Source organism: Ctenocephalides felis, unplaced genomic scaffold, assembly GCF_003426905.1.
Source record: "Ctenocephalides felis isolate EL2017-DRISC unplaced genomic scaffold, ASM342690v1 CF-g0.4_SCAFFOLD_03570, whole genome shotgun sequence".
Lineage (NCBI taxonomy): Eukaryota > Metazoa > Arthropoda > Insecta > Siphonaptera > Pulicidae > Ctenocephalides > Ctenocephalides felis.
In genome coordinates this window covers 25,595,195-25,613,800 of record NW_020539724.1, presented here as the reverse complement: position 1 = coordinate 25,613,800, position 18,606 = coordinate 25,595,195, and the positions used below count along the sequence as shown (strand labels likewise).

The window sequence follows — 18,606 nt, the reverse complement described above, 5'->3', positions numbered from 1 at the left end:
TCACCTGGGGAATTGTTATTTTACATAAAAGTTTATTTTGAGACTTATGTAATTGTATTGGATGAAATATCTTTAGAAAATTAATTAACAACTTGGTATTCAGTCCCCAGTGGCGCATTGGTTAGCGCCAGGTACTTATATATACTCACCTGGGAATTGTTATTTCACATAAAAGTTTGATGTAAGACTTATGTAAGTGTATTGAATAAATATTTTTTTAGAAAATTAATTAACAAAAGGTATTCAGTCCCCAGTGGCGCAATTGGTTAGCGCACGGTACTTATAGACAGTCCGCGAGCAATGCCGGGTTGTGAGTTCGAGCCTCACCTGGGGAATTGTTTTTTACATAAAAGTTTGATGTGAGACTTATGTAATTGTATTGGATAAAATATCTTTAGAAAATTAATGAACAAGTTGGTACTCAGTCCCCAGTGGCACAATTGGTTAGCGCGCGGTACTTATAGGACAGTTCCGCGAGCAATGCCGGGTTTGTGAGTTCGAGCCTCACCTGGGGAATTGTTATTTTACATAAAAGTTTGATGTAAGACGTATTGAATAATTGTTTTTTTTAAATAATTAACAACTTGGTATTCAGTCCCTAGTGGCGCAATTGGTTAGCGCACGGTACTTATAGGACAGTTCCGCGAGCAATGCCGGGTTTGTGAGTTCGAGCCTCACCTGGCGAATTGTTATTTTACATAATAGTTTGATGTGAGACTTATGTAATTGTATTGGATAAATATCTTTAGAAAATTAATTAAGAAAAGGTATTCAGTCCCCAGTGGCGCAATGGTGTTGCGCACGTTGCTTATAGGGCAGTTCTGCGAGCAATGCCGGGGTTGTGAGTTCGAGCCTCACCTGGGGTATTGTTATTTTACATAAAAGTTTGATGTGAAACTTGTGTAATTGTATTGGATAAAATAGCTTTAGAAAATTAATTAACAAGTTGGTATTCAGTCCCTAGTGGCGCATTTGGTTAGCGCACGGTACTTATAGGACAGTTCTGCGAGCAATGCCGGGTTGTGAGTTCGAGCCTCACCTGGGGAATTGTTATTTTACATAAAAGTTTTGATGTAAGACTATGTAATTGTATTGGATAAAAATATCTTTAGCAAATTAATTAACAAGTTGGTATTCAGTCCCCAGTGGCCAATTGGTTAGCGCGCGGTGCTTATAGGACAGTTCCGCGAGCAATGCCGGGTTTGTGAGTTCGAGCCTCACCTGGGGAATTGTTATTTTACATAAAACTTCGATGTAAGACTTATGTAATTGTATTGGATAAAATATCTTTAGAAAATTAATTAACAAGTTGGTATTCAGTCCCCAGTGGCGCAATTGGTTAGCGCACGTTACTGATAGGACAGTTCCGCAAGCAATGCCGTGCTGTGAGTTCGAGCCTCACCTGGGGAATTGTTATTTTACATAAAAGTTTGATGTAAGACTTATGTAATTGTATTGGATAAAATATCTTTAAAAAATTAATGAACAAGTTGGTATTCGGTCCCCAGTGGCGCAATTGGTTAGCGCACGGTACTTATAGGACCGTTCTGCGAGCATTGCCGGGGTTGTGAGTTCGAGCCTCACCTGGGGAAGCGTTATTGTATAAAATTTCTTGAAAAGGTTAATTCGCAACTTGGTCTTCAGTCCCCAGAGTACTTATAGGACGGTTCCGCGAACAATGCCGGGGTTGTGAATTCAAACCCTCAGCAGGGAAAGCGTTATTGTATAAAATTTCTTGAGGAGATTATATTTGCATCTAGTTCGTCAGTTCCCAGTGATGCAGTTGGTTAGCGCACGGTACTTATTTGACAGTTCGAGTTCGAGCCTCATGTGGGGAATTGTTGTTCTTTTACATAAAATTTTGATGTAACACTTATGTAATTGTATTGAATGAAATTTCTTGAGAAAATTAATTTACAGCGTGGTCTTCAGTCCCCAGTAGCGCAATTGGTTAGCGCACGGTAGTTATAGGACAGTTACGCAAGCAATGCCGGGGATCTGTGTTCGAGCCTCACCTGGAAAAGCGTTATTGTATAAAATTTCTTGAGTGAAGTAATTCACTCTGTAGGAATAAGTTATGAATATAAGAATATAAAATCCATTGGATGAAAATATAAACAATTTGTTAATTACAACATTTTATGATAAATAAAAATGACCAATCATTGTTCTTCCACGATATCTAGCCTGCTTGATTATCCACACACTCCCTGCCCAGTACTGACCTCACAGTATAAAAAATTCAGGGGAACACGTAATAAAAATATTGTGGGAAAGCAGATTATAGCAGTGTTATGGTACTGGTTACAATTATTAATTCATCTAATGGAATAAATGACAGTATCGTCGGCAGATCCACCGTATGGTAGGTAATTCGACCTTCCATCAGCTTCGTACTCTGCTTATGGTTCTGAATAAAAATAATGTGGTGAATTTCCTGAACCTCGATGTATTGGTAAACTTCGAAGATTCAGCCTCGATCTACTGTATTAATTTTTATTTCAACAATATTTTGGATAAACAGATGGCGCTCTGTGAGAATATGAATTTTTGTAATGATTAAAATAATCTTGTCGACTTCTGTAACCTTTTGGATCATACATCGGATTCTCAAATCGGATGCGAAGTCCAATTTTAATAATTCAAAAAATATTTTACTTGTATTGATAAAATGAAGAACTGATAAAATTTTGGGAAGACAGGTGCTATTTTATATTTTTTGTTCAAAGCACAAAATTTACATATATATATATATATATATATATATATATATATATAACATACATACGCTTGTTGATTTTTTTCTACGATTTCGGGAACACGAATCAACCGATTTGAATAATTCAAAAAGCATTTGTTTTTGGCGATGACAGGTCTAGCCGTTCCAAAGGTACAAGGCGAAAAGTGCCAAAAATGGCCACTAAGTTTTTTAAGAGAACGGGCGTCCGATTTTAATAATTAAAAAAACATTTTAGTTGTATTGACAAGATGGAGAAGTGATAAAATTTTGGAAAGACAGATCCAGCGGATGTGAACTCTCAATAGAAATAAGTTAAAATAATGTCATTTGGCGGTCAAAAATGTTTATTGCACTTATGCACATCAAATTATCAGGTATTTTATAGAGATTTTCATAATGTGTACGCTATTTGTGTGTTTTTTTGGGTTCCGTACCAAGATTTTTAATTACGGTACGAGAAGTTCCAGCAATTTGCTTTAAGGCAAAATGCCATGCACCCCACTAGTTTTTTTTAATGAAATAAAAATGCAATGAAAAAGTTTTTTCAAAAAAGAATTATTTTATTTTAATATAATATTTATTTTAATTTAATAGTTATTAAATGTCGTGCTTTATAACTTGTTATAGTAATTTTTGCATTATATATTTTCCGTGTTTTCTGTTTTTTCTTCCAATTATTTGTATGCACTGAAGATGGGTCAAATCAGGATCCGAAACGTTTGACTATAAAACATTTTACTTCAATAAAATAGTTTAAATTATTGGATGGACGCCCAATTTATTATAATATTTCACCATCTGAAAAAAGCCCTCAATTTATAAATATATATGTTAATATATATTTATATTATTTTTATATAAATATTATTAATTTATATATATATATATATATATATATATCAATATGTATATATATATATATATATATACATTTATCAATTTATTGACTTTAAATCTTAATGATCAATAACGTGTTCCTTTCAATAAATCTCACCATCGTCTCAGGCAATCTACCTGAGATTGTGTGTGTACCCTTATCAGCGTTTGTTATTACAAATCATCACAATATTTCAAATGTTTTATGGCTTAATAAAACAATCATTCTTTGCGTGTGTAAACGTAATCTTTTGTGCGCACACTCCTCTGCTGCTGAATTTCATTCGTGAAAAATTTTAGCGACGGAAAAAGTTATTTTCTTATTGCTCACATTGTGTATGCAAACAGTTATCTTTTCCGCGATAAAAATAACTTCTCATTTTGTCCTAGTGGGGGTGTAATATTTATAATTATATATATAAATTTCACTTGAAACATGTCACATAAATTGCATAATTATCTTGGAGCAACAGGTGAGTAGGCTCGATTTGATGACAAGTTTTGTATTTGAATTTAGATACATAATTCTGAAACAAAAACTGAAAAAAATTAAATGAAGTTGTTTTATGCTAATGTGCATAATGCTAATGTGTTTATGTAGGTTTATACAATATATAATATATGTAGGTTTATATAATATATAATATATGTAGGTTTATATAATATATAGAAACAGCCTATAGGCTTAATGTAAAAAATTGTTTTCCATAGTCAATTGCTTATTGGAGCAATTACTACAATTACTTACTACTACTTGTTTTTTTTCTTTTGTTTCTTTTTATTTTTTCTTTATTTGTTTTCTTTATTTTTTATCTATTTTTATTTATTTGTTTATTATTATTATTGTTTTTTTTTTCATTTATTTCTGTGATTATTATTGTTATTATTATGTGTAAGTTTGCCATATAACTCATAGGGTATGTAAATAACTCTGATTGTTGTATAATATGAAAATAAATTAAAAAAATATATATAATATATAATATATGTAGGTTTATATATTATATTATATAATATATAAAAAATATTATTATTAATTAGTATTAATTCATAGTATTATTAATTAGTATTAATTAATAGTAATGTGAATTAGTATTAATTAATAGTATTATTAATTAGTAATAATTAATAATATTATTAATTAGTAATAATTAATAGTATTAATAATTAGTATTAATTAATAGTAATATTAATTAGTATTAGTATAAATATGTATTTATTGCTATTTTATATTTTTTGTTCAAAGCAAAAATTTACATATATATATAACATACATACGCTTGTTGATTTACACTAATAGGATATTTATAAAATAAAAAAACATAAAAGATTAATAAAAATCATAATATTCATTTAACTTTCCGAAGGAGAAGCTTGTTTTCGCTAATAAATTCAATTTGCTAATTTTATGTGTACTCGACGTTTCAAGCCATTCTGAGTCGAATGAGACCAAATTTAGGAAAAGTATGTGTATGTGTATTTTTTTTTGCACAGTTTTGTTGTCAATCAAAATAATATACATTTTTTAAGACAATATGATGTTGGTGGTATGTGTATATGAGCCGATTTTTGATCTTTCGTCGACGTTCTCCCGACAACGGCTGAATCGATTTCAAAACTTTAAAAGCCATGCGATGTAACTCAGTGGGGAAGAGCATTGATTAGTTTTTTGTACGACAATCGGCCTAACCATTTTTTTAATTATCAGAAAAGTGTAAACATATTTTTCCACGTTTTAACCCACAATTTTGAAAATTGAAATTTATTAGAAAGATATTAATTGATCCCAAGGGTACTTTCTTCGTAATTAGGATAAGTTATAGTAATGGGCCGAAAATCGAAAATATTTTTTTTGCATATTTACATGTTTCAGAGGTTTTTGAACATTTTGGCATATCTCAGAAAATAGGGATGTGTGTGTGTTTTGTGTTCGCATATTTTCGTCCACGTTTTCAGGCGCATGGATCAACCGATTTGAATGGATCAAACAGGTTCAAAAATCATTCCTCTGGATAGGGAGATGTGTTTATTAGTTTTTGGCAAAAGTAGGTCAAGCCATTTCAAAGATATAAGGCTAAATCTAGAAAAAATTGTAGTTTTTGAAAAAGCTAAGCATCCGATTTAAATTCAAAAAACATTCTTGTCGTTGAGACAAGACTACTTGTGTTAAGTCAATAACGTTTTAAAATTTAGTTAAAAACAAGCATTCTTCTAATATGCAAGTTTAATAAAATGGTTATATTTTCAATTATGAAAATATGACTTGGACAATCTTTTCTGAAAACTTATCAGCACGGCTAATCCCAAAACTCATATCTTTAATATGGTTTTTAAAATCTCAAAATCGATTTAAAATTTTTGTGAAAATGTGGAGGTGAAATGTTGATGTTTCCTGCAAATTCTAAGAAAACGGCGCGGTCGATTGTTTTTCAAAACTAATCAGCGTGAGTTCTTATCAAGTTTGATCAAATAGCATTGCATTTTTTAAATTGGTTCATCAGTCGTTTTTGAGAAAATGTCGACAAATGCCAAATCACGTAAAAAAACACTGCAAATTCCAAACTTTGGTATTTCCCAAATTAAACCATCCGTGATATTATGGTAAATTGCAAATTGTCCAAAAATCGAAAATTATATTTTTTGCATATCTTTACGTTTCAACGGTTTCTGAACATTTTGGCATACCTTAGAAAAAAATTATGTGTGTGCATATGTGTATGTTGTATGCATGTATGGATGGGTACAATTTTCGTCGACTTTTTCGGGAGCACCGCTCAACCAATTATTCTCGAAGCATTCGATTCCCTTTGATAAGGAGAAGTGTTGACTCAGATACAGTGACACGGAGCAAAGAGTGCAAAAAATGAAAATTAAGTTTTTAAGAGAACAGAGCATCCGATTTGAATGATTCAAAAAACATTCAACTTGTCTTGGCGTAATGAAGAATTAATTTTTTTTTTGAAAAGGCAGGCCCAGCGGTTTAGGAAATCCAGATTTTGTTTTAAAAAAATGCCAGTTAGCGGTCGAAAATCAGATATTTTGTAATTTAAATTAACAGATATTCAAGTGAAATCTAAAACAATCAGGAAAATTCATAGATTTCAAAGTTTAAAAAGTAATATCAAAAAATTTTAGTTTTCAAAACATTTCCAATTTTGCAAAAAAATTCTAAGTTTTCGAAAAAGATCAGTATTTTGAAAGAAGATTTTTTTCCAATGTTCATATTCTCAAAATTTTCAAAAATGTTCAAAACAAATAAAAAAATCTAATTTTTCATTTCTGAGTTATTAAAAACTTTAAATTAAGGTACGGTAACTTCCAGCAATTTGCGTTAAGGCTCGATGCCATGCATCAACTGAAAATGGACATCACTACTTCACGATATCATGTTGTCCAGAGCGAGAATTCAAACTCACTATCCCGTTCACATAAGGCTGTGCGCTTTACCGTTACGCCATGAAATGCAACTTTTATAAATATACTATAATATTTCTAACTCTTGTCTTTAACAATATCTTATCAGTTTATTATTTTAATTTATATCTCTAGAATTTAATTCATAACAATCTTTGTAAACTTGCATTTTATTATATAAATTTAGATAATGTATAGTTAACTAAATAAAATATATAATATATGATTTATAAAGTTTCTAAAAAATCTTATATTAATCTTTCAAGGGCGCTTTCATGAATTCAAATTGCACATGAAGTCACGGTGGAAATCCTTTCTAGAGAACATATATAAGTGTTCATCAAAAGAACTGAACACTAAAATTGCTGAAAATATTAATCCACATAAGAGGATGCGAGAGCCTGAAGATTATACGCACGTATTCAGGTAATAAATTTACATAAATCAATTAATATTATTATTGTTAGTTGCAATTATATACTTACCCACTAAACTATAGTTACGTACAGTTTCGTAATATCAGTGTAAGAAATATGAAATGTAGGGGAAAGTCCCCGAGTGACGGACACCTAAGGCTATTTATAAATAAATCAAAAAATATTTTACGAAATGTTTATTAAATTATGACTTATGTTAGATAACAAAGTTAGAAATCAACAAAAACTTAACCTATGCTAAAAATAATTAATACTATCAATCAAACTTTGGTAACAAAAAATATGATTTTACAAAGTGGCACCTAGTACCGGACATTTCAAAATAACTAGCATTAAACACATATGTAGCCATCTACATACTCTTGAGTGTCTGCACATATGTGTTTGACAAATATTCTTAGATATTGCAAAAAAAAATCACTATTTATCCACCCTTTTGGCTGGGCCACACCGATGCTCTCAGCTGGAGCATTCATCATAAGATTTTCATTCTTTGACTAAAAAATACGAAAAATGGGGGTATGTAGTGACCGTTAGTACTCGCACAGAACAAAATTAAATAATTAAAATAAATTACGTCAATTCTCACAAGAAATATCAATATGTTTACTGTCCGGCGCTAAGGGACGACTTAGTGTCCAGTTCTAAGGGACAGATATGTACTTTCATTTGGCGGTGCCTACTAAAATTGTTTAAAATATCTAATAATATTTAATCATTTCACGGATAACAATCAAGTACTACTTTTATTATTGAATGCCATTCAAATATAAATGCATAAAAACAGTAGAATTATTTCAATTGATATTTAGATGACGCCGTGATTTTGCGCCTAAAACAGACGTGTATATACTTGGCACCGCGATGGTGGAAATTGGCAAAACTGATATGACCTGATTTTTTGACGATTTTTTTGCTGTCGATTGGTGCAAACTAAAATTTTTTTGCTCACTCCGTTCTCGAGATAAATGGGTGGGGCCAAATTCGGTGCTAACTATATATATAGTCAGCACCGACCCCTTTAAAAATGCAAAAAAATCAAAATTTCTTTTTACTATCGTTATCAGTGATTTTTTTGCTGTCGAATGATGCAATTAATTTTTGGAAAAGTTTTGTCCAGCTTAGATTTTCACGCATAGGAAAATTCCCATTTTTGCCAATTTAAAAAAATTGACAAATTTGAAAATGCCCAATTTTTTTGCTCGCTTACTTAAATATAAAACAAAAAAAAATTTTACAAAAACTTTATTTTTTCACCCCTTTTCAGAGGGGTTGCCAATTTTTTGGGGTGTCCACAGGTCACTTTTTCAAAAATTTAAAAATTGTTTCGGAATCTGTGATTTTTTTGCTCTGCGATACAAAAAAGAAAAATTAAAAAAAATAAGTTTTAATTTTGATTTTTTTCGTAGTATGAAAACGAATTGCAATCCGCTTTAAATATGCTTATTTTTTTTCCAACAAAATCATCAACAATACCTTTACAAAAATATGTGCTCGACAGGAATTAATAGTTTCATACAATTTTTATATAAATTTGTTAAAATGTAACAGGAATCGCGGTGCATATATATAGCCGTCTCACTCTCACAATGGCGTATAGCTTTCTCACTCGCTCATCTTCGAGAGACCCAGTGCGTAGAGACTCTCTACGCCGTAGAGTCTCTCGGCGGCGGGTGGCCAAAGACGCATTATTTATTTACTGAAATTACTGAAATTTTGTTGACTAATTGATTCATTAAGTCTGTTTTGGGGGTAAGTAAATAAATTGAAAAGCATCGTATACTACGTAGTACTTATGGACGCAAACTATTCGTTTTTATGCTACGAAAAAAATCAAAATTAAAATTTTATTTTTTTGAATTTTTCTTTTTTGTATCGCAGAGCAAAAAAATCACAGATTCCGAAACAATTTTTGAAAAAGTAACCTGTGGACACCCCAAAAAATTGGCAACCCCTCTGAAAAGGGGTGAAAAAATAAATGTTTTGAAAAAATTTTTTTTGTCTTATATTTAAGTAAGCAAGCAAAAAAATTGGGCATTTTCAAATTTGTCAATTTTTTTAAATTGGCAAAAATGGGAATTTTCCTATGCGTGAAAATCTATGATGGGCAAAACTTTTCCAAAAATTAATTGCATCATTCGACAGCAAAAAAATCTTTGATAACGATAGTAAAAAGAAATTTTGATTTTTTTGCATTTTTAAAGGGGTCGGTGCTGACTATATATATAGTTAGCACCGAATTTGGCCCCAGCCATTTATCTCGAGAACGGAGAGAGCAAAAAAATTTTAGTTTGCACCAATCGACAGCAAAAAAATCGTCAAAAAATCAGGTCATATCAGTTTTGCCAATTTCCACCATCGCGGTGCCAAGTATATACACGTCTAAAACAGCAAAAGGTTGCTCCCGCCGTGGCCGTGTGCGTCACAGGTGAGTCTTGGCGGGTGATCCTGCACCTGTGTGCCCCCCGCGTCCCTTTCACTTGTATTTTGATATAAAAAGATTTATACTCGCTTAAATAATACGTGTTAAATATAGTGTCCGGTATTAGGTGCTGTCCGGCGTTACGGGACTTCCCCTGACACTACGTAACACTATATTATGTAATATTTACAAAATTATTGCATAAATCGCTTGAGGTGAAATAATTGGAAATGTTACAAAAATATCAAAATTTGTCATAGCTTAAGTAAAACCATAATTATTTCATTTTTATCATTTTCAAACACTTTTTAATATGAGAGTAACTTTTAAAGGAACGGAGGATAAGAGGATTTTTTAAATTAGAGTAATTTTACCATTTTGTTATTTTCTATTGATTGACTATTTCTTTTTAACTTTCTGTAGTAATAGTGAAAATGAAAATTTCTTCAAGTTTTGAATGTTTCTAAACATACCCCAGAAAAAAATGGATGTGTGTGTGTGATTCAAAAAACATTTAATTTCTATTGATAGGGAAAAGTGGTGATTAGTTTTTGGCAAAAACAGGTCCAACCATTTTGAAGATACAGAGCTAAATGTACAAAAAATGGCAGTTTTTGAGAGAACTAAGCGTCCGATTTGAATGATTCAAAAAACTTTCTGCTTATGTTGACAAAACAAGTACTTTTGTAAAAAAAAAATTTTTTCTATTTCTTTTTTTTTTGTATATCGAAAATGATCCATATTTTAATTTTAATTTTGGCTAATGTTCTTAAGCTCACTTATATACTTTAAATAAATAATTTTATCACTATATATATAATTCTTATAAATATTAAACAATTTTACAATATTTATAATAATCTATTTGAAAACATTTGATCCACTTTTATGAGGAAAGCACCAAAATCGAATTCTTGTACTATATGTGAAAAGTTGATTGTAAATATAAATAGTATAGTATATAAATTATTTGAAAGAAATATATAACTAGGTGTAAGTGGTATTTTGCTTTAAAGAATGTTGCATGAACTTTCCGATATGTATAAATAATTTAATTAGTCAATGCGAAAATTCAGGTTTAGCTACTTTTTACATTTAAATATTTTGTAAATGAATAAATTTGAATATTTATAATTAAATAAAATAAGTATTAACTTCCCGAAGGAGAAGTATAATTTTTTGCTAATTGATAATTTTATGTTTTCTCGACGTTTTGGAGCATTCAGATTTGAATCAGATTAAATTTGGAAAAAGTATAGTAGTAAACGGCTGGACCGATTTGAAAAATGTAAATACCAATCGATGTAACTCGATAAAAACTAGCCTTTACCAGTTTTGTGCGATGATCAACCGAGCCGTTTCTTTGTAATTAGCAGAAAAGTGTTCACGTTTTAGTCCACAATTTTTATTTGATTTTAAAAGTTAAAAAAAAACCTTCGAAAGATATTGATTGGAAATCGCGCTAAATAGTTTTTGGCAAAGATTGGACGGATCATTCATTTCTTTATATTAATTTTGTTTCTGGCAATTTTTATGAAACCTCATAAGCCTACGATAATGGTTGAATTATGAACAATCATCAAAGTTTAAAATTTTGCTTAAGCGTTTCTAATAAGAAAATAAACCTACCAAACATACAATATATTCGGTGTTTTGTAGCTAGCTACTGATTACAGCTGACGTTCACAATTTAATAAAATACATTTATAAAACACGAAATAGATGAAATGAAATTTGATCATCCAAATGATTTAATTTATACAATTACGGATATTGTAAAGTATGTTTGAATAACATCAATTGGAAATCGTACCGTATATTTTTTTAATGAAAGCGAAAATTATATTTTCGAAATAACCGTTATACATTTTTCTAAATAGCTGAATCTCAATTTTTATTGTTCAATTATTCAATTATCTTTATTATGTGTACGTATCGGAAATTTCATGCAACTTGCCTTAGGGCAAAATGCTACTTATAACTAAATTCATTAATTAGATTGTAAAATTTAAAAAAAACGATACAATTGTTAGCAATCTAATAATATGCAAATTATATTTACAATATATTTTGATAAGTTTTGTCGATAAAGTCGAATGACGTATTTCACAAAAACAATAGCAATTGCTTTTATAAACACAATTACATTTGATTTGATTTCAATGTTAGCTATCTTGATAACAAATGGTTCTTAAAATTTTAAAAATATTCAAACAAAATGCTTTCTAAACTTATTTATTCAGACTAGACCATCTTTTATTTAATTATATATTATTATTCTTTTGCATAATGCATTTTGTCATCTGAATTTATACATTTGAAGAGTTGAGATGATCAGTAAGACTTATAAATTGATTATTATTTGAATTATGTTTGTGAGTCATATCGAACTGTATAAGAATTACCAGATATACTAGCACTGCAGCAGTTACCTGAAATAAAACACATGCAATTAAGTTAATTGATGACTTAAAATAAATTTTAAATAACTAACACTTACATTGAATACAAGCGAGTTATTTAAAGGAAAATAATTCCAGGCTGTAAATAATATCTTCTGATGAACTAGTTGTAATGAAAAAAGAGATACCTGAAACGATGGAAAATAAAAATTAAAATCTGAAATCGATTTGAAATTATTAGTCCATTGCAATTTAAATTGAGAGAATTAAGGCGAGGTTGCTCAAGTATCAAAAAATCGAAAATGAAAATTTTTATGTTCGTTTCAGAGGATTCTGAACATTTTGGCATACCTCAGAAAACATGAATGTATGTGTGTGTGTGCGGATACAAATTTCTGGTCTACGATTTCAGGAACATGGTTCAACCGATTTTAATTATTCAAAAAGCATTCCATTCCTATTGATAAGGAGACGTGCTGACTAGTTTTTGGCAAAGGCAGGTCTAGCCGTTTCGAAGTTACGGCGCAGTTACAAGTGCCAAAAATGGTATCTCAGTTTCAAGGAGAACGGAGCGTCCGATTTGAATAATTCAAAAAACATTTTACTAGTATTGACAAGATGAAGAAATGATTGAATTCTTGGGAAATTTTGGGCTAGCAGTTTTGGAGATCTAGTAAAAAAATTTAAAGAAAATGCGATTTGGTGGTCAAAAGTGATCATTAGACATAGGCACATCAAATTATCGAACATTTTATAGAGATTTTAATAATACGTATAAATTTTGTTTACACATCTATGGATTCCGTAACAGGTTTGTCCGTTAGATGGCTACGCTGCGTTTACGCGCTTCTATATTTCGTCTCTATAGAATGTATAGCTAAAGCAGTACGATTGCTTTGAAAAATAGTTCAAAATTTCCAAAATATGTCAAAATAAAGAAAACATTTTATTTTCAGAAAGTCTTTTTTTTCAAAAAAGTCATTTTTTTCAAAAATTAAAAATTTCTCAAGAGTCTAATTTTTTCAAAGTTTAAAATACAAATTTTCCAAGTATTTCATCAAATAGCACCCAGAAATTTAATAATTTCAAAAAACATTCGTTTTTTTTTGAGACTGTTCTTCTACTTTATATTTCATTATTAATAATAATTAATAATTAATTTCATTTTAAAAATAATTATTTACCAAATTATTATTAGTTTAACTTGGTAACTAATAACTAATAACACAAGGACTGGGCTCCTTATTCGTACAAAAAGCACAATTTTAAAAAACGTAAACACAAAACCTTATTAAACTATATTAATTAGTTATATATTTATTAGTTATATCAAATTAATTATTAAGTTCCCGAAGAAAAAGTTTGTTTTCATCGGAAAATCCGATTCGCTAATTTTATGTTTTCTAAACGTTTCAAACTATTCTGAATCGAATGAGACCAAATTTGGAAAATGTATGTGTGTATGTGAGTGTGTGTACAGACTTTTTGCCGTAAATCGACGGTTTCTCAAAAACGGCTGAACCGATTTCGAAAATTTAAAAACCATTCGATGTATCTCGATGAAGACTAGCGTTTAGCCCGCAATTTTGAATCGATTTAAAAATTCAGAAACCATTCGAAAGATATTAGTTGGATATTAATCGTGCTGATTGGTTTTTGGTAAAGATCGGCCCTACGACAAATCGTTCAATTTTAAAAATTCAAAGTTTTTGCGAAAGTTAGTATCGCTTTTTTTGGCGTTTGTCAATTAGAACATTCATCGTCGTTTGCTCAAAAACGCATGAACCGATTTCAAAAATTTGAAAGCCATTCGGTGTATTTCGATGTCTATCTTTTCTCAGTTATGTGCGACGATTTGCCAAACCGTTTTTTGTGCAAAATTTGCAAAAAAGTGTAAAACTTTTTGGCCACGTTTCAGCTCTCAATTCTGAATCGATTTTAAAAAATCAAAAACTGCTCGAAAGATATTGGTTGGGAATAAAACTGATTAGTTTTAGGTGAAGATCTACCGGGCCGTTTTCTTGAAATTAAATGTTGAACAAAAAAATTTGCCGATTTTGTGAGTCTTTTTTTGGCAATATGTATCATGGTCTTATAAAACATGCTAAAATGTTACGGCTCTACGACAATTAGTTTATTGTTAAAAATTTATCAAAGTTTGAGAAAACAATTTAGTCAAAATTTTTGTCAAAAGTCGCTTTTGTGATATGATGAGTCTAACATTATCAATTCATTAAAAGTTAAAATAATAAGCTACAATTTTAGGGCATACAAACACGTGTCAGTGTTTGAGAAAATTCTAGTCAAAATCGCAAGGTTTAGATTTAATTGAAAGCGATAACTTTATTTTTGAAATAGACAGTTGAAAATTTTATCTAAATATCTAAATTTCAATTTCGATTGAAAGTCAATTCTTACACATTTCGGGAAGTTCATGCAACTTGCCTTAAGGCTAAATGCCACTTTCAACTAGTTATAATTCTATATCAAATTAATTAAATTTCCAATGATTATTAATCAGAATCCTACAAAATATATATTCATTGGTTTTATTCTAATTTAAATTTAAAGTTCATCCTTATACCTAGGTATGACTTGAGCAACTTTTTCATACTAAAATGGGGAAATAATAATTTAATATATGAATCAATTATTATATCGTATATATATAATATATATATATATATATATATATATAATTTATAAAATTTTAATAATTTACCTGTTCGGCATTTTTGACGACTCCTCTAGATAGCATGAAAGAATGAACCAAGTAGCCTGTGCGTCTGCTCTGAATTTTATTAATATTTATATACATATAAAAATTTTATTAATATATTATATATAAATACACACACACACACACATATATATATATATATATATATATATATATATAAATGGATGTATGTCTGTCGGTGTGTGTGTATAATTGTTGTACATTCATAAACCATACTTCCGATCGCCTGAAAATTTGGGAAATTGTTGGGTAAATCTCCGGACAGGTTTTGAAATAAACGGGTAAATTGGTAGATAGGTAAACTGGGTAACAGGTAAATTAATGAATATGTAAAATTATATACAGGACAACTGGTAAATAGACGAATATGTGCACATATAAAAAGGTTGACAGAATAATTGTTGGATATGTAGAACAGGATGACAGATACATTGGTAAACAGCTAAATTGGTTGACAGTGAAATGGTAGATGGATAAACGGGTTGATAGGTAAACAAGTAGACAGGTAAATTATTTAACAGGTAAATTGGTGAACAGCCAAATTAGTAGATTGATAAACAGGCTGACAGGTATATTGGTGGACAGGTAAACTGGTGGACAATTAAATTGGTAAAAAGGTAAATAGGTGGACTGCTATGTTGGTAGACTGATAAACAGGTTGACAGTTATACTGGTAGACAGGTAGAGAGGTAGACAGATGGTCATATAGACAGGTAGACTAGAAGACAGGTAGAGAGGTAGACAGATTGGTATATAGACAGGTAGACAAGTAGACGAGAAGACAGGTGAACTGGTAGACTAGATGTAATAAATATGCATTTTTGTTCAAATTTTTTATTCAGAGTAAAACCCGACGTAGCGTGAATGGGTACAGCTAGTATATATGTAAAATAATATTTTTTGGGGATAATGATAAATATGCAATAATACAAAAAACTTTGTAACAGGAATCCATCCAGATAATAAATAGAAATAAAACCAAGATATGTTTCTTTAAAAAAATTAATAAATCTATACGTTTCTTCAGTGGAAACAAAACACAAACAAAAACACGTCGCAATGTCGAAACCATAAACCGTTAGTGAAAAAATAAACTAGGTGGTATTGGTATTTTGCCTTGAGGCAAGTTACATGAACTACCCGATAAGTGTAAATAATCGACTTAATCAATAAAAAATAAATTAATTTATGAGTGATTAAAAGTGTTCCGAATGGATTTATTACACATAATTGTAAACGAACGAACCCGTTAACTCGGAGTATTTTCTAAAAGCTAATATTCAAAAATCAACAATTTTTATATTTGAACCAGTTTCTGTAGGACTTCAATAGTTTAGTATATTCATTAGGATATCAAGTACTCTATCGTTATACCAAGTCTAATTTTAATTTTAACAAACGTCAAAAAAGCTACTCATTTTCTCAAACTTTGATGAATTTTTAAAATTAAACTACTTGTCGTAAGGCCGTAATATTTCAGTAAGTTCTATAAGACCATGATATATTTCGCCAAAAAAAGTTCCATAAAAATCGGCTTAATTTTTTTTTCAACAGTTAATTATAAGAAAACGACTCGGTAGATATTTACCTAAAACTAATCAGTATCATTCCCAACTAATATCCTTCGAACAGTTTTTGATTTCTTAAAATCGATTCGGTAGTATGAGCTTAAATGTGGACGAAAAGTTTAACACTTTTTTCCAAATTACAAAGAAACGGCCAGACAATCGTGGCGCAAAACTGAGAAACGATTATCCTCATCGAGATATCACATGGCTTTTAAATTTCTGAAATCGGTTCAGGCGTTTTTGAGAAAACGTCGATTTACGGCAAAAAATCTGTTCACACATACACACATACTTTTTCCAAATTTGGTCTCATTCGATTCAGAATGGCTGAAACGTCGAGAAAACATCAAATTATAGAAACGATTTTTTTTATGAAAACACACTTTTTCGGGAAGTTAATAATTGATATAAGTAGTTCGGTCAAAAATTAATTCTACATATACTCATTTTTGTTAGATGAAAATTATGACAAGTAGAAATTACTATAATTTATAATACTATAAATAATTATCAATATATTTACCTCATTTTTCACAGATTCGCAAGGCATTGACATTAAAAATAATGTCAAATAGTCATTTAAAATCCATTTGATTATCATCAAAATATCTGAGTTCCATGTTTGATTGTTTGACATTTTTATGTACATTTGGTAAAACTCAGAAAGAATATTTTGAAACATAAACGCTGAAATTATTAAGATAGTTTTTTCGAACACAAAGTTTAATTTAATACTACACTCATATATCATTGTCCTTATTAACATTATTTCTGGTAAATCGTTCAGCGAAGCATTTCTTGGTAATATAAAAATTAAATGTTTATTGAAGTTTAAACTTTTGAGATAATTGTTTAGACATAATATTCTTTGATTCAGCAGTAAAACTAAATTAGTGAACATCGAAATATATAGAGTTAATATGAAAAATGGTAAGTCAATTCCCACAAACATTACTATACAATTCCAAATGTTGTCAGTTTTATTCACGCGGCACAATATATGAAATAAGAGAACGGCAAATATAAATATTAATTCATATTTTATAAAACTAGAAGTTTTATTATGTGCTATATCGGAATAAATGTTACTAAATTTATTATTTATAACATGCATGATGTGTAAAATTTCTGCAATTGTCTCTCGTTTATTATACAAATTAATAATAGATAGTAACATTCCTAGGTACACTGTCAATAATTCAGCCACATAACTAATTCCCAATGTAAAGTCTTCTGGTTTTAATACTGTGACGTAAACATACAAAGATTGTACAAAAGCCGCACTTATTATTGATAATAATATAAAGCAAATTATTAAATAAGTTGTTTTAAATTTATAGGCACAAAATTTTAAATTCAAGTTATTATCTTCAATTACTGAAACATGAGCCAGATAAAAACAACGATAAAAATTGAGCATTGGCCTAATTGATTGGAATAATGAACTTTTCTCATCTGACATTTTTCTTTTGACTAAAAGACAATTAAAATTACAAGGAAAGCTTTATTAACTCGCAACTGATGTATAGTCGCGTTATAATAAAATACAGAATCACTTTTAAAAATGAAATACAATTTGTTTATTATTAACTATACAATTTGCTTCTATATTTACATCTTATCAAAAATTAAAGTTGTCATATGCCGTGTGTCATAAGCTATATATCATATATGTATGTATATATAAATGTTGATTTGATTTTTGATTATATATTATTATCCATTGATTTTCTAAAAAATTAATTCTATTCCACACAATTCATTTTGTCACAAATGGTATTACTTTTGCTCTATGCTGGGAAATCAAGACCTATTGAAGTATCGAATGACCCAAAATAGGTCACACATATTTCATATATATTTCACAACGTAAGCATTCAAACAAAGCTTATGGATAAAAGATAATAATATACAACATAAAGTAATTTTTTAGTCAAATTTATCAAGATTTTTGTGAAATCATTTTTTTATCATATTCAATTTTTCTTTTCCTTTCTTTTTCGCATT

General features: G+C 29.7%; 1 protein-coding gene and 2 non-coding genes across 3 annotated transcripts in view; all 3 read left to right on the top strand.

The window, feature by feature from the left end:
* Positions 1 to 247: 247 nt before the first annotated feature.
* Positions 248 to 335, top strand: Trnai-uau. The gene is given in 2 exon segments: positions 248 to 285; positions 301 to 335. It is a non-coding gene; the product is annotated as a tRNA-Ile (tRNA).
* A 1,166-nt stretch (positions 336 to 1,501) lies between these two features.
* Trnai-uau lies at positions 1,502 to 1,592 on the top strand. Its single transcript is given in 2 exon segments — positions 1,502 to 1,539; positions 1,557 to 1,592. It is a non-coding gene; the product is annotated as a tRNA-Ile (tRNA).
* A 5,748-nt stretch (positions 1,593 to 7,340) lies between these two features.
* Positions 7,341 to 18,606, top strand: part of LOC113383662 (proton-associated sugar transporter A-like) — a 41,200-nt gene continuing 29,934 nt past the window's right edge. The window contains exon 1 of the mRNA XM_026621913.1: positions 7,341 to 7,456. Within this exon, the coding sequence (XP_026477698.1) occupies positions 7,422 to 7,456 (35 nt within the window). The 5' untranslated portion in view covers positions 7,341 to 7,421. The remainder of the gene's footprint in view (positions 7,457 to 18,606) is intronic.